This window comes from Rattus rattus, chromosome 9, assembly GCF_011064425.1.
Source record: "Rattus rattus isolate New Zealand chromosome 9, Rrattus_CSIRO_v1, whole genome shotgun sequence".
NCBI classification, from domain to species: Eukaryota; Metazoa; Chordata; class Mammalia; order Rodentia; family Muridae; genus Rattus; species Rattus rattus.
Window position 1 is genome coordinate 42,186,061 of NC_046162.1, and position 27,671 is coordinate 42,213,731.

At 41.3% G+C, this 27,671-nt stretch overlaps 1 protein-coding gene across 2 annotated transcripts; it reads left to right on the forward strand.

The window, feature by feature from the left end:
* Nucleotides 1-4,660: 4,660 nt before the first annotated feature.
* Nucleotides 4,661-26,356, forward strand: Aspa (aspartoacylase). Of its 2 annotated transcripts, none has more exons than XM_032913189.1 (6): nt 4,661-5,071; nt 9,012-9,207; nt 10,308-10,401; nt 16,977-17,084; nt 21,581-21,690; nt 25,659-26,356. In XM_032913189.1, exons 1-6 carry the CDS (start codon nt 4,839-4,841, stop codon nt 25,704-25,706), a joined length of 789 nt encoding a protein of 262 aa, XP_032769080.1. In that variant the 5' UTR covers nt 4,661-4,838; the 3' UTR covers nt 25,707-26,356. The 2 variants fall into 2 exon arrangements, with proteins under 2 accessions (XP_032769080.1, XP_032769079.1); XM_032913188.1 differs by lacking the exon at nt 25,659-26,356 and adding an exon at nt 24,479-25,141 and having other exon boundaries at nt 4,665-5,071.
* The last annotated feature ends 1,315 nt before the right edge of the window (nt 26,357-27,671 follow it).

The following is a 27,671-nucleotide window of genomic DNA, read 5'->3' on the forward strand; positions in this document are numbered from 1 at the left end:
CTCTGGAAACCCACGGGAAGCTTTGCGCAGGCGCGGTAATCTGAAGCGTGAAGCGCTTGAAGCGCGCAGGCGCTCTGGAGTCCCTGTGCTACTCGCAGGGGCCAAGGTCTCGCGAGAGTTAAAGGAACAGGACCGAGTTTCTCTGCCGGTAAAGGCAAAAGTGATGCTCTTTTCGTTGTCCCTTGTGAGGTACAAAGCTGGCTTAGGCATGGCTCTACCTCTTTAACTGTTTGGTCCACAGACAGAAACTTGTGCTTGTTATGGATGAGGCAGGAGGTCCCCAGCCTTGCTCTGCCACAGTGACGTCAGAAAATCATGGTCTCTCTTTCCCTTCTGCCTTGCCCATTTCCTAGACACTAGAAGTTTTCTAAGATTCTGCTGACATCCTAGACTGTGCCTAAAGAGAATGATTCCCAAGGCAGCAAAACAAGGTATGTCTTGCCTAATGTGGCCACACGTCTGCCATGGGTCAGGCAGGAAATTTTAGTCTCCAGGAGATCTGTGGGGGAACTGAAGCCCATTTTGGACCCACATCCAGAGCAGAGCTGGCAGGTAGGCAGGACCAGTGCTATTGTTGTTTAGGACAGCAAAGGAGCACATGGGCCACTGAGATCTACAAAGGAAGCAGGGCGGTATGAGGATCGGAGCACCTTCCTATAGAAGGGGCAATTGGAGATGTGACCAAACTCATTACGTTGGTAGCTTTTCTTGATTTTTCTTCAGCCTTTTACATATGGGTAGAAACCATTTTTGGAATAATTCCCAAAATTTCAATTGCAATTCCCAGTTGCTGAATTCTTACCAAGTGTGCATTTTAGCACTACTGTTAGAGTCACAGAGACAGCCTCCTGTCAAGAGAAGCTTGTGTCACAGAAAGAAGCCTGCCTGGAAAAAATGGGGAGTTCTTGGCTCTGTGACTTTGAGCATGTGATGTCTACATTTCCTTCCTTGATAAAATAGCAACAACAATATCTATTTAATTAATTTAAAATATTAAAAGAAACAGTGAACTGTCCCAGCACATGGTATGTGCTCAATAAAGGTTAATTCCTGTTTCCAACAGTACCTGTCATTTGTGAGGTATACGCTAGCTACTTAGAATGGATATCTACTAGCTACAGTGTATCTACTTAGAATAGGTATCTTCCCTCAAAGACCATGTCCTCTTATTTCCCTGTCTTCTGGCTATCCAACATAGCTGAAGGATGTGAAAAGGGCTGCTATGGAGGGATGGTTATTAGAAAACGCCTAAAAGAAAATAAAAACATGTTAGTTTCCTTGTCAGTAAACAAGAGTGGTAGTGGACTGGTTGACGGGATAAGGAATAAACTTTGAGTAGAATCATTTTAATTTGGAAAAAGGCTTCAACAAAATGCCTGCGGAAAAAAACTTAGTCGTCATGATTCCAGATAGAATACTTACCCAAAACATGAGTATAATAATTTTCAAGGAAGTGGAATTTGGCTTGATATGTGCTCACATAAGCATGTGTACAATACATAATCCCCCAAACAATAACAATTTCTCATTCTTAAAAGGGAAAGGCATGGTGTATGACTCAATGATAGAGTGATTGCATGGACTCTATGTATAACCTGTACTACCTCATGTAGACATGAGCAATGTGGAATCTTTGCCAGCAGTCCATGACCTCCTCCTCTACCCCAGCTCTGTTCTGGTTATCGTTCATCTCCATCTACACAGTCGATCAGGATGGATGTCAGCAATAGAGTCACAGAGAGAGGATAGACTGAGAGCTGTAATAGTTTGATTGCCTGACTCCTGAGCAACCACATTATCCTTAAGACACTTTCTTTAAAATAAGGCACTTTGTACCAGCTGTCCTAGCTAGTTTCAACCTGACACGGCTGAGAATCGTCTGAGGGTCCTCAGTTGAGGAACTGCCCAGATCCAATTGGCCTCTGGCCATGTCTGAGAAAGATTAATAATTAATAATTAATAATTGCTCTGGGAGGTCCCAGTCCACTGTGAGTAGTACCAGCCCTCCCTAGGTGGGCGGATGTGGGCTACATAAGAAAGCTAGCTGAGCAGAGGCAGAGAGTGAATTAGCAGCTCTTCCTCCATGGCTTATGCTTGTTCCTACATAATAAGTTCCTGTACTGACTTCCCGCAAGGATGGATGAAGTTGCTTTTGGCCAGAGTGCTAGTCTAAGCAAACTAGAATGCCTTCTAACACAGTGCTTCAGAAACAGCCTCAGCCTGATCCCTCCACAAAATCTCTGGCATTGATCCATTGGCTAGCAATACTGTGAAGTCAAACTTCACTACCCCTTTGTTTTAAACTACGTGATCTTTTTATATATATAATTAGTAATCTCAGAACTCAGAAGGCTGACAGGAGGTTCATAAGTTCAAGGCCAGTCTCAGCCACATAAGGAGTTTGAAGCCAGCCAAAGCTGTGTGGCAAGACCCTGTCAAAACAATAACAACAGCCAAAAATACACACAAATCTGTAGTTCTGGAAGTAACACTTTTTTAAAGTATTTTTATCAACAGATGATAACTATGAAGGATTTTATTCAATATGCTATCAATTTCTGAACTCTCAAAAAAAAAAATACCTAATAGAAGTAGGTAGATTTTTGCCAGGTGCTTTGGGAAACAGAGTTGGTGCTTTGGGAAACCAGGAGTTAAAACTCTTGGAAGTTAACTTGGTATAAGAGAGTGAATGCCTCTGCTGCCCCAGTTCTAAGCAAAAGCTTTCGTTTTCTAGTAAAGCTTCCTGCAGGGGACAAACTGTACACAGTGAGCAAGGTACGTATGAGAGCTGCTGCCGGTCATTAACTGCCCAGGAAGTTACTCACTTGGACACATCACAGAAACTTTAGAAATGTGGAAGTGTACTTCAAAATGCTGACCTGTTAAAATTCCATAAAACAAGCCTCAAAGTCCGAGTCAGTGGTGCCTGCCATGAGTAAGTTACTGAAGCAGCGTTTCCAGAGAGACCAGGGCAAAGGACAGATCAGACCACAGGTCAGCAAGAAAGGGACAAAATACAGCAGGGTGGTAATAATTCACCAGTTCAGTAAAACCACGGGAGCAGGAGAACTGTCCTCTTTTTACATTTGCCTGTTTACATTGTTGTGAAGTGTTCAGTGTTTGCTGAGGTCAGAAGGAAACCAAAGGCTACAGGGACTTAGATGACAGCAGTAATTTTGATATGTAAGCAGACTTGACTTTGTTTTATCTCCGCATTATAATCTCTTTAAAAACAAAAGGGATTGAGGCACTGACTTATTAAATACTATGAAACATTTTGTATTTCCACCATGCATTTGGTCTGTCTTCTGATTTTACACTGTGCCGGCTGTTTATGTGAGCTCTGAATGAGCAAAACTAGAAGTTCAGAGGAATCCAAAAAGAACAGAGTCGCCCTGTTGTCCCGTGGCAAACACTGGCCTGAATGAGAAGTGTGGCCTCCTGGGCCTAGCTTTTTTTTTATGCAACTGTGGGAACTTAATCAAACTGAGTGTTTCTTTCCTTCGTCCTTACAATGAGGATGTCTCCATATTATAACTCATAAAGTGAATTTATGGATAAAGTAAGCAGATGTCTGGGGGTGGGGGGCGATTATTGATTAACCTACCCTGTATGGTTAATGATTGCTGTATTGTATCCTTATGAAACTTATGAAACAACTTAGTATTGTTCCATATATATATGAAAATATATAATATTTTCTGTATTTTAACATTCTTGGTTTTTTGGGTGATTAAGCATGAAATCAGGTATGATTTGGCTCAGAGTTATTTCTCCAAAACTATGTAATCATTTTATCCTAGATTAGTAAGACCTCCTTTAGAACAACACATACCAGAAGATACCTTTGATACCAGTAAATGAGATCATGTCTGTATAACTCTATGATGTGGTTAAAATATATGTAATACATATATACTATATACTTATATGTTAATTTTTATATATTAAATTGCAAAATATTTTCAGGCATTTAAGAGACTTGACTATTACTGACAGCTGCTTTTCATTTGGTATTTAAACACATTTTTTTAAAAGACATCATAGACTTACCAAAAGCTTCATGAAACAGAAGTTAAAGATATTTCGAAGTCACTGTTTTTAAATAATTTTTATTTCATTATTTGTGTGTAAAAGACAGAAAAGAGAAAGAGAGAGAGCAGACACACATATGTGGTGGTCAGAGGACAACTTTCAGAAGTTGGTTCTCTCCTCAGGATTGAACATTTCTGCCTGCTGCATTTCTGCCATATTCTGTGTCACTGAGCGTATCATGACCAGGCTCTTGTGCCTCTGTGGACAGCTACGCTGAAAGAAAGGATGCTGTTCAAGAGGAGGTCAGAGACAACAAGGCCTTCAGATCAGGAAAAGTGCCTTGCTTACTTTGGAAATGTTTTTAAATGTCAGTGGAAACAAAAACACTGAATAAGCCACATTGTTATATTTGGGAGGATTGAGCTTAATGTGGTATTATTTTATAAATAACCATTCTGGACAGAAAACAGAATTTTTATAGCAGGGGATGCTAACACAATTGTGCTTCAATCTGCTGACCATCCAAGGGGGGGTAGAAGTTAACAGCTGCATCTCGATCCTCGATCCTTGCATATTTTAATCCATATATGGTCAAGGGAGGGGTTACAGAAGGAAGTGTCCATAAAGTAAGCAGGCTTGGACATTGTGACAGAAACAGTTGTGAAGTCAGTTCCCAAGAGAGCTCTGTATTTTTCACTTCTCACTTAGATCTAAACTTGGAAACTTTTCTCAGAAGTTAAGTGTCCTTTGACCTCCTCTCTTCTGAATTGCAGAAACCAGACCAGATTTTGGTATTTGGTAAAATGACTTCTTGTGTTGCTGAAGAACCTATTAAAAAGATTGCCATCTTCGGAGGGACTCATGGAAATGAACTGACTGGAGTGTTTCTAGTTACTCACTGGCTAAAGAATGGCGCTGAAGTTCACAGAGCAGGGCTGGAAGTGAAGCCATTCATTACCAATCCAAGAGCGGTGGAGAAGTGCACCAGATACATTGACTGTGACCTGAACCGTGTTTTTGACCTTGAAAATCTTAGGTAAGACTGTTCTCTATTCTCTGAGAGTATATATAGGTGAGAAACGTTAGTCATTGGGAAGGAGAACATACAAATGCTCCTAGTAAGTAGTCAGATCCATATGTGGAACATCTGTGGTGAATAAGATCACTTTCACTTTTAATCATGCTGCATTATGAATTATGCAGTTACCCAAAATGGGCATTCACGTGCTCTGTTGTAAACTTTCTAAAGCACCAAGCCCTTCTGAATCTTCTTTTCACTGTATACCAACAAATACAAAAAAAAAATCTATATTTTTGACTCATGTGACTTGAAAGACACAAATAGAATAATCCTCTGCATAAATTTGTGTTGAGCAACATATAAAAATAAAAAATCTAAATTATTCTCAAAAAGATAAAAATAAATGACGGTTTGGTTATTATACTGGTAAACATACTGTTGTGTGGGAAACTCACCACTATGCTTTCTTGCAGGTATGACATTTTGATTCTTATTTTTTGAATGAAAGAGTGAGTAAGCACCCAGTGCCAGGGAACAACAGGCTGATCTGTGGCCTGGGGGGAGACAAGATTCTCTCTCTCTAGTGGTGGCTTCTCCTTGAGGAAAAGGAGACCAGAAGGAGCTTCCTCTGACCTTTCCAAATTTGTGTTGAGATTATAGGCCTGCCCCAGCAGGATTGGCCTTGAACTTGTTTGCTGGTAAATACTAGGCGGAGCTAGAGAATTCCTGGGTCCAGTCCCACCACAGAACAAAAGAAATGTAAATGAAACAAAAATTTGCCTTTACAAAGTATTTGTTTTGCAAGGAAGTTAAACTGCGGAGATACTCTGCGGCCAAGTAATTTTATTAGCATAATTTAAATTCCAGAAATACTTTTCTCTTGAGGTTATATCAGGACAATTAATGTTTGTTAAATTAAAATAGCTATTAACTAACTTGTATATTACAAGCAAGATTTGTTGAAGAATGAATCTTTTAACCTGCATATTAACTTCCCAAAAAACTCTGAAGTGAGCTAGAGTGGGTTTTTTAACTAACAGCCATTAGCAGCTTCTCCATGACTGTGGTGCTTTAAATTGGATTCACATTCTGTTTCTTAGCCTTAATACTTCAGAGGCTAGACAGCTCTGTCTCATGGTGATTATGAAAATCATGAGATAAATAAACCAGTGAGCTTCTCCTGTGTGTCCTCTTCTAAGTCTCTTCCTCATTCAGCGGTGACACTATTACCCACAAGTTCCGTACAGAAGCACCCTTAGAAGCTGCTCTGTTCTCCAGCCCCCTTGTCTGCTGTGGTAAGCACCCCCACACACACACACACACACACACACACACACACACACACACACACACACACACACACACATACTCTTTACAAGAACTTCACAGAGCAGCCAGGCTTTGCAGCACAGATCTATAATCTTAGCTACCCAGGAAACCAAGGCAGGTTAAGACCAGCTTAGGCAACTTATAAGATTCTGCCTTAAAATAAATAATTTTAAAAGTGGACTAGGGATGTGTCTCAGATGGGAGAGTACTTGCCTAATGTGGAAAGGTCTGACAGGGGTTCTCTCTAGTACTGTAAAGACATAAAGGAACCCCACAAAGCCAGCCTTCCTCTGTGGACATATAACAAGCCTTTCACAGAGTCTACATGCATCCACTTTAACCCAGGCTTGCTCCTGTGGGTTCTTCATGTGGGGGCCACAAGAATGACCCTGCATAGAAATCTCTTTAACTCTGCTGCCCAGAATGGGTCTCAGCAGCCTACTACAGTAGTACAACTGCTGTACTGTGGCTGCTAGTGCCTCACAATGTCTGTCCCTATCTGTTCTTGCAGTCTGCTCTTGTGGGACTCTTCCAGTGGTAACTGGACCCCAAGCTTGAGAATTGAGTGCCCACTGTCTTCTTCCAAAACTTAAAACATTAACTCTGAGCATCTGAGTGGACAATGATGCCGTTTACCCAAACGGAAATAAATAGGTTCTGGAGTAATGTCATGAGCTAATATGGAGTAATCAGGAGTTCACTTTTTAATTCGCGCGCATGCGTGCGTGTGTGTGTGTGCGTTGTCTATCGCATTAAGAACTGTATTTGGTTGCAAATAGAAACTCAAGAATGGTAATCTAAACAAATGTCTCCTGTTCACAAACAGTATGTCCAGATGTAGGTGGCCCAAAGCCAATACGGTAGCTCCCTGATGTCACCAGTGCCTTGGGCTTGTCTCTCTCCCCTATGTACTTCACTTCATATCCTCACATTTTTTTTCTTATGGTGTGTTTTTGTTTTTTGTTTTGTTTTGTTTTGTTTTGTTTTTTTTGCTTCATAGTCACAAAATGACTGATATGCCTTTTTGATTGCAGATATGATTTCCAGGCAGTAAAGACTCTGGTACAAACTATTAAAAATAGCTAGGTAATAGAAATATATGGACTTATGTTTTAAAATATGATTGAGAGACTCAGTAAAGAAGTATAAATTTAAACCATTATCATTTATAGAACAACCTAGAGGTTCTATTCCCTAGCCACACTGAGAAGCTGGATGGGGTACTGTACACAGACCACACAGGGGGACAGGCAGTACTGTACACAGACCACACAGGGGGACAGGCAGTACTGTACACAGACCACACAGGGGGACAGGCAGTACTGTACACAGACCACACAGGGGGACAGGCAGTACTGTACACAGACCACACAGGGGACAGGCAGTACTGTACACAGACCACATAGGGGGACAGGCAGTACTGTACACAGACCACACAGGGGGGACAGGCAGTACTGTACACAGACCACACAGGGGGACAGGCAGTACTGTACACAGACCACACAGACCATACAGGGGGGACAGGCAGTACTATACACAGACCACACAGGGGGGGACACAGTACTATACACAGACCACACAGGGGGACAGGCAGTACTGTACACAGACCACACAGAGGGGACAGGCAGTACTGTACACAGACTATACAGCGGGGACAGGCAAAGGAAAGGAGAAGAAACAGGTGAAATAATAAAAAACATGACTAAATAATAAAAAACCTTTGTAAGTTCTTGTATCTATAAGATTTTCTTCAGACAGCCCCCAGCCTGTAATTCTAGCTACTTGTGAGGCTGAGGCAGGAGGCAGTCCTCCATCCTTGACTGCAGAATAAATTCAAAGCTAGCCCATTTGAGAGTATTGTATTGTGATAATTTATTAATACTTGTTCCAGAAAAATGTATATAAGTATGTTTGTGTAAGTTTGTGGTTTGTCATTTATAAACTGTGCCCCTGATCCACTAGTTATTCCCAGTTTTCAGTGTAAAATATCCAATATAGACATGAGCACCAGCGTGTGACACCCTCTTTTCACTAGAACCATAGGGCTGAGGTTGGTGGTCTTGCCCCATAATAAGTAAGCAGTACACCATGACTACAAGGAAGTGCTTATAAAATTAAAACATATATCTTACTCAAGGTTGAAGTCACAGGGTAAATTTTGTTTGCGAAGCCCTACCTGAGACCAGCCACATAAGTAAACCTAACATTTTATGCCACTGCAGCACCGGATGTATGGAATCAGCTGGAGAAAAAGTGCAGAGGTTTTTTTCATTTGTAGAGGTTTCAGATAAATTTTCATGTCCCTTGTTGATTTGTTTTGTTTTGTTTTGTTTTGTTTTTTCAAGAGAGTGTTTCTCTGTGTGTAACTCTGGCTGTTCTAGAACTTTCCCTCTCTCTGTGTAGACTGGACTATGCTCAAAAATCTACCAGAAGAACTACTTCAGAGACTCACCTGCCTTTACCTCCCTGGTGCTGGGATTAAAAGCATGTGCTGCCACCACTGTCTGGCCTCCTTCTCTGATTTTTGATACATAAGGTTTACAGTTCTTTGTGTACTGTTTCTGTTGTGTGCTTTAAGTTATCATAACCATAGATATTGTTAATCTTTTTCTTTCTACTAAAACAGCAAAGAGATGTCTGAAGATTTGCCATATGAAGTGAGAAGGGCTCAAGAAATAAATCACTTATTTGGTCCAAAAAATAGTGATGATGCCTACGATGTCGTTTTTGACCTTCACAACACTACTTCTAACATGGGTTGCACTCTTATTCTTGAGGATTCCAGGAATGACTTTTTAATCCAGATGTTTCACTATATTAAGGTAATCTCAATGTTATTGTATTATATTAGGATCCTTGCTTTTAAGTCACTGAAAGATGTCAGGAAGGCAGGAAAAAGGGAAATGGATTGTATTCCATAGCATAGTGCTCCCACTATGAAGTACTGTACAAAGATACAGAGGTAGTGATGATAGAAAGAAGGTAAAATAGTAAACACAACGAGCAAAATAATAAAACATCTGTGAATACTTGAATTCTATTCAGATGGCCACCAAACATGCAGTATTTGTTAAAACTATGTAAAATTAATACCAAAATGTTAAACAGTACAGTTAAAGCATCTCAATCACAGAGCCTGAGGAAGAGCATGTAGCGACCACTCAGTGCTGACTAAAGTCCTAGGATAAAGAGACTTGGTTTCCTGCACTTGGCCTATTTGGTTTCTGTGCACGGGCATACCTCTCCATGTTGTATGAATGTATCGAGACTTCAGCCCTGGCAGAGAAACAGTGTCAGGTCCAGGCACTTCAGCAGAGGTTCCAAAAGTGTGGTCCACTGTGTCCTCAGGGCCGAAAATAATAGAAAGAGACTGAGGTGGGGGATATAAGCTAATACCTCAGGAACAAAGATAACCTCAAACTATATAGTTAAGTTCAAGTCCAGCCAGAACTACAGAGTGATACTCTGTCTTAAATTTAAATGAGATAAACCTAGAGACCTGGCTCAAATTCTCACAGAACTAAGCAGAAGTTGTGGGGGGAATTACCCAATATCTGTAGAGATGTAGACCAAATGTGGTAACAGAATTTTAGAATTAAGACCAATAGTCTGCTAAACAGTTAAGTGTAAACAAAGGTGAAAGCAAAAACAGCCAAATGTGTTCAGAAGAAATATGTGTTTCCTATTTTTGCTTTGCATCCTGGAGTATTGTTTTGTGGACATCTTTCCCAGAAAGCTAATACAACTTGATTTTATATGTAATTCATTTGTATATAACATTGGGCTTTGGAGAACATTTCATAAGGCTGTCTGGCCAATTTTGACTCTGAAGTAAAACGTATTGAAGGGACTATTGGCTGTAGCAGCCAAGAGAACAAAACATCCTTTGCATACTAAGAAAGATGTTTTCAATTTTGTTCAGACCTGCATGGCTCCATTACCCTGCTCTGTTTACCTCATCGAGCATCCTTCCTTCAAATATGCAACCACTCGTTCCATTGCCAAGTATCCTGTTGGTAAGTCATACTTCCTGCTGGCACAGTAGAGAAAATACAGTCTAATGAAACATAAAGAACATGTCTGCTACCTCACACACTACTAATCTTACTGCTCTCAGATAAGCAGATTCACTACTGTAGGCAAACCCTAGCTGTACTTAATTTCCTGAGTTTCTCTGAGCAGATCTCTATATTTATTAATCTCCTTTGCTAACACTCAGGCCGTGAAATAGTCTGACGTTCTCCTCAGTCCCAAAACTCATGTGGAGTAAAACCTATGGATGCCTCTCAGACACAACCCCATTGTTACTGCAAAAATTTGTATATCCCATAGGTATTTGTATGTCTGTTACAGAACAATACTGTGCTAGGTCCTGACACACAATCTCCACCAGCTCAGAGTCTAATAAGAAGATGGAAACAAAACTCCATAGTGGCAAACTGCCAACTAGGGGTAACGCCCCTCTGTTTCCTGGGAGATCTATTAGTATAACTAGTTATCTACAAAGTGTGCTGTAAATAAAACTGTGCTGCAACTTGAATCTATAATATAAGCAAAAAACAATTTAAGAAGCACTCTGACTATTCAAATAGTGGTTTCTATTACATGGTTAAAGTAATTAATTTTATTATAATTAGAGAACTATATCCAAAATGTACATAATACTGGCTAGATATTCAATATCCTTACATAGTTTAAACAAACCAAAGTGTTGGCCTGAGGATATAGCTCAGTGACAGAGTTCTTGCCTAGTATTCTAATACTTCAAAATAAATAGACCAACTAACAGACAGACAGACAGACAGACAGACAGGCAGATAGACAGGCAAAAATAAAAGTTAACAGAGCCTAAATGGTACAGCCTAAGGCTGTGGGTGTAGCTCAGTAGAAAGGTACTTGCACACATGCATGAGGGCTGTCAGTCAGCCTTCAGCACGGCACAAATAATAATAACAGGACCAACAGCATGCTTTCCTCTTACACTGAGTAAAAGCATAAGGCTTCTGAAGTCTGACAGATCCATCTCAGCCTGTAGTATTTATGGTCAGTGCTTTTTTCTGAGTTAGAACAAGTGTCTGCTAATATGTTGGTCCTTGAATAGAGCTAAACTTTAAAACATTTTTACTGGGGAACTATAACTAAGAAATGCTAGTGTGTTCTCCTGATTTTGATACTTTATTTAGAGTTTATTTTACTACATAATGAATAAAAAAATTGAAGACCAGGAAAAAAAAACATTTTACAGTCACAAAGGCTATTCCCTCTTACAAATTTATTTTAACTGGTACTGACAGTATAGGGGCCATGTTAATGCCAAGTTGCCTCAAGCCTAACAGAATCATTCCAGGTAAACTTAATCCCAAAAAGTGGTTTGTGCATTACTGCCGCCAGCCTCATGATCAAATGCAAGCATATTCATTCAGACTATACCCCCCCCAACACTGCAAGTAATGACACAACCTCCTTAGATTCTAGGCATCGTCTCATTTCAGATTCAGCGCGTTTTCAGCCATTGTGTCTTCCTTCCCATCCTGAGTGTGTCATGGTATTATCCTATGGATTTGACTGTTCAGCAGTGATAAGAGATCTTATATCAAAGTAATTTTTAGTTTGAAAACAAGTCTCAAATTAGGAGAACAAACTTCAATAACTGATTCTTCTGCATGAAGTGTCTACCCTAGCACTCTGCGGCCCTTGATTTCCATGTAGCTCCACCATGGAAACTGGTTTTACACATGAGTTGCTTCTGCAGCATGGCACTTGTACCTCTGCAGTGGTTCTGGGGTTGGCACCACAAGATCTGTTTCCTCTCCCTCAAAGGCTATGTAGAATACTTTGGCCTGCAGGCAACCTGAACATTATAATTAAAAGTTTATTACAGCATCCTATTTTGTTAGCTCTCAGAGATTTAACCAAGTGGAATTTGGGGGAGAGGGACAGTTGTCAAATAACATAATCAAATGAAAATTTAAAAAATAATTCTGATTCTTTAAGTAGTGAGTTAGAAATAATATAAATTAGAACAGTCAACATCATGAGGTACCATTATCTGTTGTTGTTGTTGTTGTTGTTGTTGTTGTTGTTGTTGTTGTTCTACAGTCTTGAATGTGTCCTTACTGTGGTCACAAGATACTGTGGTTCTAAACATCATATAACAATAGTTCATTAAATAAAGAGAGTCTCAGGTTTCCCCTGCACCTCCTGTATTTTGTGCCCATCAGTCACTAAAGTGCTGGGATTACAAGTGACTTAAGCTATTCAACATTTAAACTCTTGGGCTAAAAACAAAGTACCTTGAACTGTGGATACCCAACCAAAATTCTGATTCTGTTAGAATTAAAAAAAGATGAATTCCAGGTGGATGGACAACTTCTACAATACACAGACATATACAGAAACATATTTTGCATAGTTGTACAAATTATTTATGCATAGGAAAATCCCTTACCAAGACCTATGATACCACACATGTAAAGAAAGGTCTGTTTGTGTTTATAAGGAGCTGCAATCAGGATATAAAGTGAATAAATAAATTATTGGGGGGAAAAAAACAGCAAGCCAAGCATGCTGACTCATACCTGTAAATCCATCTGTCAGAAGCCATAACAGGACAAGCTAATAACTAGCAGGTGATCTCCCTGAGATGTCCTGCTTCAGATTATTATATAATCTGCGACAGGTCCGCCCCTATAAGGCAAAGGCCATAAGGGAATTTATTTTAGGAAAGAATCCTGCTATTAATGTGCTTTTCCTGTTATTATTAACCATATATAACAATCACTAAGTAATAGCACACCCCTTTGGAGCAGATCTCTGCAGATCTATGAAGAAGTACTGTCTTGTAGTGATGCTATATAGACAAATGACTTCTTAAGTCTTAATGATGATCTTATAAGAATTCCTAAAATTATATCAGTGATTATTAAGCTCTTATAGTGGGACTGTTATTAGGTCCTTTCCGATAGTCAAAACTGCAGTGAGAACTCTGCCAGTCTCTCATGTGTCACCAGTTAATTGATTCTAGAGAGTAAGTAGACATTCTCCTACTCAGAGCACATTCCAAGAGGCTGCAAAACAGTTAACCAAAGGTCATAAAAAGGGAACTAACAATATTATAGGTGCTAGGACAGAAGATAAAATGTTGACTGGGTTTATCTATATAAAACTTCACTTATAACTTAGTTATGGTTTTAACCCTTCAGTGAACCTGTGGAGCTGAGACAGGTGATGGATGTTTAGTCAGATAATTACTCCTGATGGATATGCATGTAAACATTCTCTGCTGTAAACTTCTATTTCAATTTATGACTTGATTTTTTTGTGTGAACTTGGGATGAACTTTTAACATGTGATCATATATTCTGAAAGATATATAAGTACTGAGGACAAAGAGAAGAGAGAATTTTTTTCCCTTAATAGAATTTTTTCCTTTTCCCCTCCTGGAAGAATTTTTTCCCTTTCCAGAATGTTTTGCCTTTTCCCACTTAGAGAAGAATTTTTCCCTTTCCCCACTTAGGATCTTTCCACTTTTCCCACTAAATAGTTTTATAGGAAACCTTTTACAACTTAGTAATAAATGCTATAATCACTTTTCTGTGTCCCTTTTTCTTCCGGCGACTTCTGACTAGCTGGCAGAAAGTTAGAGCCGAGCAGTTCCTGCTGAGATAGAGCAAAGGCTGTTTACTTAATCCTTTTCTGTTCCAGGAAGGGGTGCTAAATGCCAGAGACTGCAGTTTCTGTCCTCAGAGGAACACAGAGGGCAGGCCAGCTTCAGTAACTTAGACTTAGAGAAGTAAATTGTTTTATTATTATACAGCAACTCTAAATATCTCATAAGACAAAGTCTTACCCTCCGGCGACCCTCTTTCCCCTCTGTTGCCTCAAGAAGAACCAATAAGAAAGAAGACCCCACCAAGGCTGCCACCACCACCCCACCCCCAACCCCTGCCGCATCCCATCACTTTGAAAGGGGAGGCTGGTGGCTCAGTTGGGAAAAGATTGACCTCAATGGGAAAAGATGCACCTAATCCTGTAGAGACATGCTGCCCCACCAGGGGGATAACTCTTCGAAGATGGGTGGGGGGCAACATTTGGGATGTAAATAAATCAAGTAATTCAAGGAAGGAAGGAAGCAAGCAAGCAAGCAAGCAGAGGCAGTAGGATCCTTGGAAGTACAAGGCTAGCCTGACCCACATACCAAGTTCCAGGCCAGCAGGGGCCACATAGTAAGATCTTGTCTCAATAAAACACAACAAACAAAACTACTTAGGAAAGTTGCTGGACACCTATCTTAGTCAGCGCTGTCATTGCTGTGATGAATCACAGTATCCAACAGCAACTTGGGAGGGAAGAGGTTATTACAGCTCACATTTCTAGGTGACATCCATCACTGAAGGAGGTCAAGGCAGGAACTCAAAGAGGACAACAAGCTGTAAGCAGGAGCTGATGCAGAAGCCATGGAGGAGTGCTGCTTACAGACTTGCTCATCATGACTGTTCAGCCTGCTATAGATCTCAGGACCACAGTGGGCTGGGCCCTCCCTCATTAAAAAAGAAAAGAAAGGGGGTTGGGGATTTGGCTCAGCGGTAAAGGCCCTGGGTTCAGTCCCCAGCTCCGAAAAAAAAAAGAAAAGAAAAGAAAGAAAACTAAGCACAATTTTTTACATGAAGATGATTTAAAAACATGTAGTCCAACAGTCTAAACACATTCTTTTTGAACTGTTTTATTATTTTTTTTTTTTTACATTTCAAATGCTGAGCTGGAGAGATGGCTCAGCGGTTAAGAGCCCTGACTGCTCTTCCTGAGGTCCTGAGTTCAAATCCCAGCAACCACATGGTGGCTCACAACCATCTGGAATGGATCTGATGCCCTCTTCTGGTGTGTCTGAAGAGCTGCAGTGTACTCATATACATAAAATAAATAAAAATCTTAAGGGGTTGGGGATTTAGCTCAGTGGTAGAGCGCTTGCCTAGCAAGCGCAAGGCCCTGGGTTCGGTCCCCAGCTCCGAAAAAAAAAAAAAAAAAAAAGAAACCACCTTACTCCCCAAAGCAGCCCAGTCTGGATCCAAAACACTTTGGGGTTGGGGATTTAGCTCAGTGGTTAGAGCGCTTGCCTAGGAAGTGCAAGGCCTTGGGTTCGGTCCCCAGCTCCGAAAAAAAAAAAAAAAAAAAGAATCAAATGCTGTCCCCCCCTTCCTGATCCCCTTTTCCAGTCTCCCTTTCACAAACTCCACACCTATACCCCTCCCCTTTGCCTCTAAGAGGGTGCTCACCTACCCACCCACTCCCACCTCACCCCTGTAACATACCCCTTCTCTGGGGCATCAAGCCTCCCCAGGACCAAGCACCACCACTGATGTCAAATAAGGCAGTCCTACCACATTCGTAGTGGGAGCCATAGACTGGCCCATGTATGCTCTTTGGTTGGTAGTTTAGTGCCTGGGAGCTCTGAGGGGCCTGGTTGGTTGATACTGTTGTTCTTCCTACGGGGTCACCATCCCCTTCAGCTCCTTAGTCACTAACAACAATGTATTTGGTTGAATAGGAAGACTGCCAAAGGGAGAGCATTGTCAGGTGATTCTAATCTTGGAAGGACACTTAATGATGCACAACAGCATTCCATAACAGCTTTTGTAACACGCAGCCATGTGGTGTTCAGGGTCATCTGGCTATGTTAGGGGGCAGGGGGCTAGCAGTGTGTGGTGTTCTCCAGGTCTTTTCTATATGTCATTTATCTTCCATAATATGAAATCATCTCTTCTTCATTTCCACTCACACCTTTAAAGGGTCGATGTGGACACAATGAAGTTTGATAATTCATAAATTATATACAGTAAGTTTTACTAGATTGGGAAATAGTAGAAATGGGTAAAAATAAGATGAGAATAAAGGCATTTATGAGTTGGATGGAATGGAAGGAGGTTATGCAATATTATAGTTTGCAAATAGTTTAAAGAATGGAGAAGGTAGTGGTTGAAGGGATGAGTTTGTGGGAAGTTGGACAGGAGAAAGGGGCTAGATAGGTGGTTTACACAAGGGGTGTTTTATAGGGTGAGGATGGATGCCTAAGCAACCACTGGAAAAGCTGATACATGGACTTATGGGATAGAATAAATGAATATAATGTCATAGAAAATAAAGAAATTGCACCATCTTATCAGTAGGATATAGTTATACTGTTATAATAAAGGCAAGAATGTTGCCGAAATGCCATGTGAACTAAACCCAAAGCTTGGCTAACTGGACTTCTGACTACACAGACAGACTCCTCCTTCCTACTAAGGTGACTGAAGTCTATGACAGTTTCTCTTTGTGGCAATCTATTTCTTGTCAGCCTTACTTATACTTCATCTTTTACTGGATAATCAATTTTTCATGTTATCACAATACTGAAGAAATATAAAAGAAAAAGGTAGTTCTTAGTTGAGCACAGCTCTATAGTTTTCAATGTTCTGTATTCACACTGACATTGTCTCTGTTATTTCCCATGATATTAAACAGTCATACTACACTGGAATCTAGATCTTTATATTTTTAATGCTTAATTTTCTCAACATATTCTGCTTCTGATTGTGTCTCCTTCTGTACATAGGTATAGAAGTTGGTCCTCAGCCTCACGGTGTTCTGAGAGCTGATATTTTAGACCAAATGAGAAGAATGCTCAAGCACGCTCTTGATTTTATACAGCGTTTCAATGAAGGTGGGTGGTGGGCTGCAGCTGTCTCCTGTGCTTAAATACGGGGGTGGGGGGTCGTCTGTGCAACACTCAACCAATGAAAATTGAAATAGTAATGGCATCTAGGTCATATTTGTTGTGTTTATGATCTTAGCTAGCTCTTTCTATCTCTGTCTGGTCTGCCCTCCCTTCCATCCCCCACATCTCTCTCACTTTCTCTCTCCAGGCTCTCACTGCATAGCCCATGTGGACTTGAACTCTCAGTGCTCCTGCCTCGGCTTCCTGAAGGTTGGCATTACAAAGGCGCAGCACAGTCAGTTTCTAGATGCGTTTTGAAGATTGCCTTTTCACTTCAGCAGCTCCTCAGGGAGTGCCAAATGAACACATTCAAGAAGGGCGGCTGTCGGGGCTGGGGATTTAGCTCAGTGGTAGAGCCCTTACCTAGGAAGCGCAAGGCCCTGGGTTCGGTCCCCAGCTCCAAAAAAAAAGAACCAAAAAAGAAAAAAAAAAAAAAAAGAAGGGCGGCTGTCAAATACATCTCCCAAATAAAGTCGTTTCCTTTTCCATTAATTTCTGTTTTACACAGCAAAGACAGATGAGGCCCACCCTGCTGTGAGGATCTAGAAGGCTAACGGATACTGGGAAGAGAGAGACATTTTTTCCAGTGGTGTAGCAACTTATAAATTGTCCGTGCTTCTGTAAATTATCCCTCACCATGCTCCTATAATCAACCCTAAGGAAATTTAGTGCATTAGAAGAAAGACTCAAACGTATAAAGAGCTGCTTGAGACACAGAGAAGGATGAACAGAGAGTGGGAAGAGATAATAGAGAATAGTGGAGGATCAATATGATCAAATTATATCACATACGCACTTGAAAATAAAAGCCGTCATTGTGTATGGCTAACATTTGCTAGCTAAGAATATAGAAAAGACTAGAAAAAAGTTCAAGTGTCCAATAAACAAGATATTCAGGATCATGGGGAATCCAGGGAGTGCAAATTCAAGTGACAAACTTTTCATTCATTAGATTAAGAAAATACTCTGATTATAGTTGTGATATCAAATTTTGGCTAAGCTATAGAAAAAGAAAATATGCTCGTTACTTTCTGCTGAACATGTTATTTGGTAAGGGCCCTTTAGGGGATAATTTCATATTTTTTATTTTTATATTTCTTATATTCTGTTCTACATTCTTTTTAAATTTTACTTATCTATTTTATGGGAGAAATATGTCTATGATGTATGACCATGTGCTAGTGTGTGTGTACCAAGCCATGTGAGGACTTTAAATCCTGCTCTCATATTCTCTGCCTTATTCCTTTAGGACAGGCTCTCTCACTGAACTAGCTAGGCTGGCAGTCACAGACTGGGCAATCTCTCTTGTTCCTTCCTTTCAGTGATTTCAGGCACACATGGCCACATCTGACTTTTTTCTTGGGTGCTAAGATTCAAGTGAGTCCTCATGCTTGCCTAGCAAGCACTCTTACCCCTGAGCCCTCCACATCCTCAGTAAATCCTTCTTAAAATATTCACACCGCATGACCCAGCAACTCCCTGCCGTAAAGAAGCACAACCACATGCACATCCAATGTGTTACATAAGGGCTGGCTGGTACAGCTTTGTCTCCAACAAGAAAACAATGGAAGTGACCCAAATGTTCAACAGCTGTGAAGAATTAAACTAAAATTGGACAAGTCTTCAAAAATGTTAATTTTTAAAAAGCAAGCTGTAATTTTTTAACAAGTAAAATGGCTCACTGGGCACCACCACTTACTTGATCTGCAGGCATAAGGACCTAAGCTTGAATCTTTAGCACCACATAAAACACCAAGCATGATTGAACATGCCTGTAACCCCAGCATTGTGGGACAGAAACCAGAGAATCCTGAGATATCACTGGCCACCGGCCAGCCTAGCCAAAACACCAAGCTTCCTGCTCTCTGAGAGAACCTGCCTCAAAGCAATAAGATAGGAAGTGACAAAAGGACAGCACTCGACATCCTGCTGTGACTTTCACATGTATGCATATGGGTGCACACAGCCACACACACATGCAACACACACAGGTGCACACACATGCAGACCAAACCGTACAATAAACAGACTTTAAAAACAGTAATAGTAAGCTGAGTGTGATAGCGCATGTCTGTAATTGAAAGCACGGAAGTAGGAAGTAAATGAGGTCAAGACCAACCTGGGCTACACAGTGTAACCCCACCTTACAATGAATTTATTATCACTTGCCAGAGAGAGACAGAGACAGAGACAGAGACAGAGACAGACAGACAGAGAGAGAGAGAGAGAGAGAGAGAGAGAGAGAGAGAGAGAGAGAGAGAGAGAGAGAAAGAGTGTGTTCATATATGTAGGAAAAGCTCTAGAATAAGCACACTAAGCTGTAACAGTGACTGCTGGGAAGAAGGCTAAGTCAGACTAACTTTTAGTTATAGTCAGCAAGAAAGATATGTTTATATACTATGTATCTTCTGTACATCTGCTCACTCACTCAATAAGCTGTACTAAGAAGTATAACAATTACTTTAAAATTAAAAAAAAACAACTTTTAAAATCTCAAAGATGTCCTGTGCAAATAATTCCATTAGGCTGCATTGAGGAGTGTGTAGTTCTGATGATGTAACTAATGTGTAGCTAAAGGCCTAGGCAGGTACTGTCCCTCAGCCTCAGATGTGCACCTCCTGTAGTCAAAAGAGCTTCTGTACTTGGTAGACCTTTGACCTTCAGAAAGTTATAAAAACTGAAAATCAGTTCTCAGCACCCTTGTCTAAGGACAGGTCTGAACTGTCTTGTGGAGCTGGTGTTAGGAAGATCAGGACATTTGCACAACAGGACCTCGGATACCAAGTGAGAAACCACAGTATATTAAGAAATTATACATCCAGGTAGAAAGCCACAAACCTGATAGAAGACATGGTACCTTAGTATTATATTGCTGTGAAGAGATGCCTAACCAAGGCAACTCTTATAAAAGAAGCATTTAATTGGGGCTGACTTACATTCAGAGGTTTAGTCCATTATCATTGTGGTGGGAAGCATGGTGACGTGCAACAGACATGATGCTACAGAGGTAGCCGAGAGTTCTACATCTGGACAGGCAGCAAGAAGAGAGAGGTGCTGGGCCTGGCTTGAGCTTTTGAAACCCCAAAGCACACCTCGAACTACATACTTCTTCCAACAAGGCCACACCTCTTAATCCTGTCAAGAAGTGCCACTCTCTGATTACCAGGCAATCATATATATGAATCTATTGGGACTATATTTGTTGAAACCACCGCACATGGCTTACAAATCATAGTCTGTGTTTCCTTTAATGTGAATGTGGAGTAGTAGCTCTAGAACGCCCCTCTTTACCCCTACATTATCCACACAGCTTCCCTCTTCTTTAGTCTGACTTGGCCTCATAATTTGTTTTTATAGCCCAGAAGCTTGAAAAAGACTAGCACTCTGAGCGTGCATCCTTACTACTCTTGGGAACCCCTTGCGGCCATTATATGACTCAGTCTGTACTGACCTCCCAGATAAGGAAAGGTTACAGGGTGGAAATCTCAAGGTCCCCAGGTAAAAGTCACACAGTTCAAGCTGCAGCCTATGAAATGCCAGACATGAGAGTGGGGCTATCCCAGATCACCAAGCAGCCAGAGGACCTGCCAGCTCACCTTGCATGTGTCAGCCAGACAGTCAGAAATCAGCCAGAATCAGTCCAAACCAGAAAAGCTGCCCACCTACCCACAGAATCACAAGCTCAGTGTAGCGGGAGATCCTTTAAGTTGCTAAGTTCTAGATCAGTGTGTTACACAGGAAAAGCCAGCTAGAAGTAACAACAGATCTCTCCATACCAATTCCTCTCTAAGGAAAGACTACCCTCTAGGCTCCAACCACAGTATACTCTAGATGAACCCCCCCGCCCCCACTATCGGACACAGGTTCCAATGTTTGCTTAGAGATTGCATCCTCTCTCTGTGAGTGAGTCTTGCTAATACTTCTCAGCACTGGGTTGTTCAATTTTACATCATCTTCTGAACTCCATTGTTGGGCAGATTCCCTGCATCCAAAGAGCTCCCTCCTCAGGAGTTGTCATATGTGCAGTGTCCTTGGTTAAGACAAATACCAACTGTGCTGGAGGCAGCCAGCTCACTGACCGTCTTTGAAGACACCCAGTCTCAGGATATCAGAAGGAAGAGCTATGTTCATTCAGGCTTTCACTTGACAGGTAATGAACTCCAGCCTGCAGAAGGCCAATCAGGAGAAGAGAGCCCAGTGGCCCTGACTCATGGTCCTAGCGAACAATGATAGGTGCATCTTCTGTTTCTGCCTCTGCTATCACAGATTTGTGGGAAGTGCACACAGGACTAACCAGTGTTTGACCTCTTGGTGTTTATGAGCCTCCATAGCTGGTTTGTAGCACTCTTCACTTTTTGTTGATCTTCCTTAAAGTGTCAGCTTCCTTTTTCTAGAACATTTCTTTTTTAGCTGTGATTAACACATATCACTTCTTTCCATAGGTAAAGAATTTCCCCCCTGTGCTATTGATGTCTATAAAATAGTGGAGAAAGTTGATTATCCAAGGAACGAAAGTGGAGACGTGGCTGCTGTTATCCATCCGAATCTGCAGGTAACATTTGTTTCCTTGAAGTACTGTAAATGACAGTATTCTACTGTGGCGTACAGCTTGACTTCACACAGCATTTTGTGCATATTAGCTTATTAGTTAGAGAATCATATCAGTCCACTTTCCATTACTATAACGAAATACCAAATACAAACAAGTATTAAAAGAAAAGCATTATTCTACTCACCATTCTGTAGGTTCCAGTCCAAGAGTGACTGCAGGACAGGACCACAACAGCTCCCTCCAAATTCCTCAGTGACCTAAAGGTTTCTCACAAGGAACCATTTCCTAAAGACCCACATCTTTTCTCAATAGCACCACTCTAGGAGCCAAACTTCTAACACCTATACTGTGAAGGACAATATCCATCAACTGTGGCAGGGAGGGAGACATACCTTATCTCAGTACTCAACACATGTGGCGTGTGCTGGCTCTAGGGGTACATCTGTGAGTCTCGTGTGACTGATAGTCTGGAAACACTGAAGTCCAGTGTACTATCTAGATAGTACTGGCCAGATATTGTAACCTCATAATGAGGAGAGAGAAGCATCCAAACAAGACTTCTAGGAGAGAAAATTCCTACCCATGTGCGGGGGTGAGGAAAATTACATACAGGGGCTTCTAATTTTGTTTTGTTTTGCTGTTTTTTGAGATAGGGTCACTGTAGCCCAGGCTGGCTCAAAATCCCAATCCTCCTATCTCAACCTCACAAAGGTGGATTATAGTAGTATGCAACCACACCTCAATCTAGCTTTTGATTTCTAAGCCCTTATATTCTTAAATTAGAATAGACACTGGGCATGGCATTAGGGTAGAGGCTGATAATCATAACACTTGGGAAGCTAATGCAGCAAGATTACAGATTTGAGGCCAACCTCCTAGGCTATAATGGGAAACCTTATCTCCAAAAGAGAGGAGTTGGGAGAGGAAAAGGAAGGAGTGACATGAAAGGAACGGGAAAATCAGAAATGTCCCATAGATGCACAGCTATGTGTGACAGATCTCCTACTAATGATCTTTACAGCTGGCCACATAGTTGACACTTCCCTGAACTTGTTTTTCTGGAACATTCCTGCCACTGTCCCATGACTCTCCTTGGAATCCCAGTGCCACCCTTCGCCTGGTTTAATCAGTAGATTAATCAATAGATTAATTAAAGTGAAGGAGCTCTCAGGGGAATTAGAAGTCAAAGGAAAGGCAGGGAAGAAGTAAGGTCCCACACTACAACACCCACTCCCAGTGTAGAGCCTGAGCCTAGAGGTGAAAGAGACCGAGAAGGCTAGCCAAGCAAGGCTTCTCAACCACGAGGACACATTACGTACAGAGCTTTCTTTTCATTGAAAATAGAGATCTTGCTCATAAAATACCTCCAGACCACAGTTTCTCCTCCCCTACTGCTCCCAGCTTCCCCCTTCTCCCCAAGATTCACTCCCCCTCCATTTTCCTTCAGAAAAGAGTGCCCAAAAATCTCAGATGATCTTACATTATTGGCTTGAGTATTCGTGGTTGAAAACCACTGATCCAATTCAGATCCCTACTTAATGACTCTACTACTCATCAGGAAACCTCATAAAATATCCTGCCCACAAATTCAGACCAATAGAGCATATCCTGCCTATAGCTTCACGGAAGCTGAATAGAAACCAAAGGTAGCCAATGAGCAATGGTTTTAAGACAGAGTGTGGTAGAGAGGAAGATGTAAGCCCAGGAAACAAAGGCCAGCTGACAATGCCACACCAGCCTCAAACATAAGAATGTTCAGGTGTATTCTCATCATTAACATCCTTCAAAATACAGAAGTGATCCTAGGGAGGCTGAGAAGACTGGCTGAGGACAGTAACCAACTAGAGCAGTGTCAGGTCCCAAAAGTAAGGAAAGATCACTGGAGTTGCTAGACCATAAGAAATGTCTCCAGCCAGGTCTGATGGCACAAGCCTGTAATCCCAGCTATAAGGGGAAACTGAGGCAAGAGAAGCACAATTTAAAAGGCCTTCCTTAGCCACAAGGTAAGATCAGGACCATCCTGAGCAAACAAGTGAGACCTTGTCTCAAAGTAAAAGATAAAAAAATGAAGGCTTGGAGACTAGCTCAGTGATAGAGCTAGCATATATATTACTGTGAAGTCAGTTCTCAATCACACACACACACACACACACACACACACACACACACACACACACACACACAGTTTTCTACAAGAAAGATTGATAAGTTCATTATCTCAGTAAATACTTTTGAATAGCTACTAAGCCTGTTTTCCCTGAGATGGAAGATTCTAGCTTTGTTTCTGAGACAAGACCAGCAACTCTCACTGGTTCAAGAGCATGTTACCCTCCCAGGTGATTCTGAAGTACGGCTAGAGTGGGAAAAAGGTACTGCGGGCAGCTCTTCTCAATTCCAGGCAATGTATTCACATGAAGATTGGTATTCAATGGGTCTCAACAGGGAGTGAAATTCTACTTTTCTGTCATAATCTCAGGTGATGCCGATGCTTCTGGGAAAGGTTAGGAATGCAGAGGCCCAGGCCCTGCCTAGGCCTAGAGAACCGTCTTAGCCAACTCTCAGATGCTTGGCAAGCACAACAAAGCTAGAGATGTCCTAGGGCTTCTGTGATCAGAAGCATTGACATTAGAAGACTCACATACTTCTCAATGCATTCCTTTTATGTCTCTCTCTAATAAAGAATGTCTTTTTTTAATGGACAATGTTAGTTATCTACAGCCTGACAGAATAAATTAAAAATAGGAGAAAAACCCAAACATAATTCGTGTATTTTGATGTCTCCTGAGAGGATCAAGACTGGAAACCATTGCACCCTGGAGATCCTGTGTTTGTGTCTCTTGATGGAAAAGTTATTCCACTGGGTGGAGACTGTACCGTGTACCCAGTGTTTGTGAATGAAGCTGCATATTATGAAAAAAAAGAAGCATTTGCAAAGACAACAAAACTAACACTCAACGCAAAAAGCATCCGCTCCACTTTGCACTAAACATCTCTGCAAGCTCACAGTTATGGGATCTTACAGACCTCTAGAAGTCTGTAAACGCTCCAAGACCAGAGTGCCTTATTCTAGTTCTTTTCCTCAGCGTCTGGCCCCATGCCTCAAGCAGTAAGCATCCAGGCCGGGTTCTGAAAGGAAAGAATAAATTCATGAATGTCTTTCATATATGTTTGGATGAGCTATGTACAGTAGACAGGCAAGTGTGCTTCTGGTTTCTGTATTATTCTTTATACATTACATTCTGGTAGTTTAACATTGTTAACTTTCACATTTAGAACATAACATTGAAATACATGCTACGTGCAATTTAGCATACAGTGAGACAGACTGAATATGTGTTTTCAAGGAATGCATAAGTACTATTCAAAACTAATAGTACAGACTTGCTGTTTTTAGGTGCTGATATGTGAGTTAATAACAGTGTATTATTAAATGTCCATTCCTTAAACGCTAGTGGTGACTGTGATATCTGTAGGCAGTTCATATCCTTCTGCATAAGTTGTGAAAGGAAATGGGTGCTGGGTGTAAAGGTGCTACATGAATACGTCAGGAGACACTCCCCTCTAGAAGCTAGTCATTGTTCTTTAGATGAAAAGTGTGAAAGTGGGCTGGGGATTTAGCTCAGTGGTAGAGCCCTTACCTAGGAAGCGGAAGGCCCTGGGGTCGGCCCCCAGCCCTGAAAAAAAAAAAAAAAAAGAACAAAAAAAAAAGAAAAGTGTGAAAGAAATACATGGTTTGCACTCCCAACTGTCCTTCTAAAGAACACCATCACCCTAAATCATAATCAACATTGTGCTAGCCTGGTCTTTGGCAGTCAGCACTAGTGGAAATGTGGCCCAAAATGGTGACTCTGGATCACAAACAAATACATATTTTTAAGGCGTTCTTCCATGTCTCAAATGACAAAATTCTTACCCTCTCATGAACCTCCTTAAAATATCCTGTTTCTCTCCCCTTCCTGTCCCCACAGGATGCTCATACCCCTTCCCTCCTCTCTAAAGCCACAGCAGTCATGTGAACAGCATTTTTATCCCATAATTTGGACCCCAAAGAACCCACATTTATGGATTCAGTGTATCTGTCAAAAATACTAACATTGATGCTGGACAGTGGCTTAGTTGGTAAAGTGCTCATCATACAAGTACAGGAACCTAACTCAGTCCATGGCACCCAGGTGAGATACCAGGCACAGTGAAGTGCAGCTACAATCCCAATGCAGGGGAGATGAAGACAAGCAGCTGGCGGGGGCTTGCTAGCTAGCCATATAGCCAAATCGGCTAGCTCAAGACCCAGAGACTCTATCAAAACTTAGTGGAGAGTAATTGATGATACTTAGCATGGGCCTCTTATCTCCACAAATGTCCACACAGATATGAGCTCATACACACAAAAATAATCATAATAATGCATTAACTGGAATAGATACAGATGTAGATAGGAGTACTAATAAATGTCAGTGATTCATTGAGTGTCCAGTCTACACACATATACATGCACACACACACATGTACGGGCACACACACACACACATTATTCATACAGACATAATCCCACTAAGCCAATCTCACCCCATATACATCTATTTTGTGCCTTGCCAAAATGAGTAATTGAAATATATTCTTCCTGCTGAATGTCATAGCTAACATGTGACATGTAAATCAGCTTCTACAAGTGTTGCCTACCTCTCACTTATTGTTCTGTTTTTTTCTTATTTTTGGTATCCACTTCCTCTGAGCACACATTTATTCTACCACTCTTTCTTGGCACATTCTGGAATGTAGATGCCATCAAAGACAATGTCGTCAAGGTGGGATGAGGGGGTGGGAAGACAAAGGGGCAACTAGGTGAGATGCAGATTAAAATGCTTTGTACACACAATGAAAGCTGAGTTGCATTTGGAAGGAGCCAAAGGATAGAGCAAGACCAGTCTGGGAGGGGAACTCTCAGGAGAGCGAAAATAAGCTTGAGTGAAAGCATACGGGAGTAAACAGCGAAGGACATTGGGACAGAGAGAAAAGAAAAGATGAGTGTGGAGGTTGTGGGGGAGAAGGGGCAGACCATGAAGGGCCTTTTGTGTTAACCTTGATGGATGACATGAGTATTGGGCACCAGGCACTGAGCTAAGCTTGCATTCATTAGCAGCCTAATCCTAACAGTGGTGCCTCCAGTCAGCATTACTGTGTGTGCTCACCCTCCTTTATAACGAGGGGCCTGGATGGGTATGTAGATTGTTACAGGTTCAGTCAAAATAAAGGTAGCCAAAAGCGATAAAACCACACAGCGATATGTATAGATTAAAATGATATTACATGGAGCTGGAGAGGTGGCTCTATAGTTAAGAGGATTGGTTATTCCATTAGAGAACCTGGGTTCAGTTTCCAGCACCCACACGGTGCACACAATGATCTGTAATTCCACCTCCAGGTTATCTGATACCCTTTTCTGACCTCTGAGGGCATCAGGCACACATGGTACACAGACATACACATAGCCAAAATACCTGTACCCTGCCCTGCACCCCAAAAAATGTACAGGCTGTTAAGAAGGTAAAGGTGCTTGTAGCCATGACTGACAATCAGAGTTTGATCCCTGGCATCCACAAGGTGGGAGGAAAGAACCCACTTCTGAACATTGTCCTCTGACCTCTACATAAGTGCTGTGGCTTATACATGCATGTGCACACACACACACACACACACACACACACACACACACACACATACACTAAATAAATACATGTAATAATTTTAAAATTCACATTTAATTAAACAGCACCGACTCAGTATATCGTGGCCATAGACGAATAAGTAGAAATTCTGAAGACTATAAAGATTGAATCAGGATTGGGGATTTAGCTCAGTGGTAGAGCGCTTGCCTAGCAAGTGCAAGGCCCTGGGTTTGGTCCCCAGCTCCGAAAAAAAAAAAAAGAATTAAAAAAAAAAAAAGATTGAATCAAGAAAAATTAGACTTGATAGAAACAATC

Excerpts from the sequence above, each read along its gene's own strand:
- Aspa (XM_032913188.1), top strand. The coding sequence starts at position 4,839 with ATGACTTCTTGTGTTGCTGAAGAACCTATTAAAAAGATTGCCATCTTC. Across the intron at positions 5,072-9,011 it reads TTTGACCTTGAAAATCTTAG|CAAAGAGATGTCTGAAGATT; the intron begins GTAAGACTGTTC and ends CTACTAAAACAG. Across the intron at positions 10,402-16,976 it reads CATTGCCAAGTATCCTGTTG|GTATAGAAGTTGGTCCTCAG; the intron begins GTAAGTCATACT and ends TTCTGTACATAG.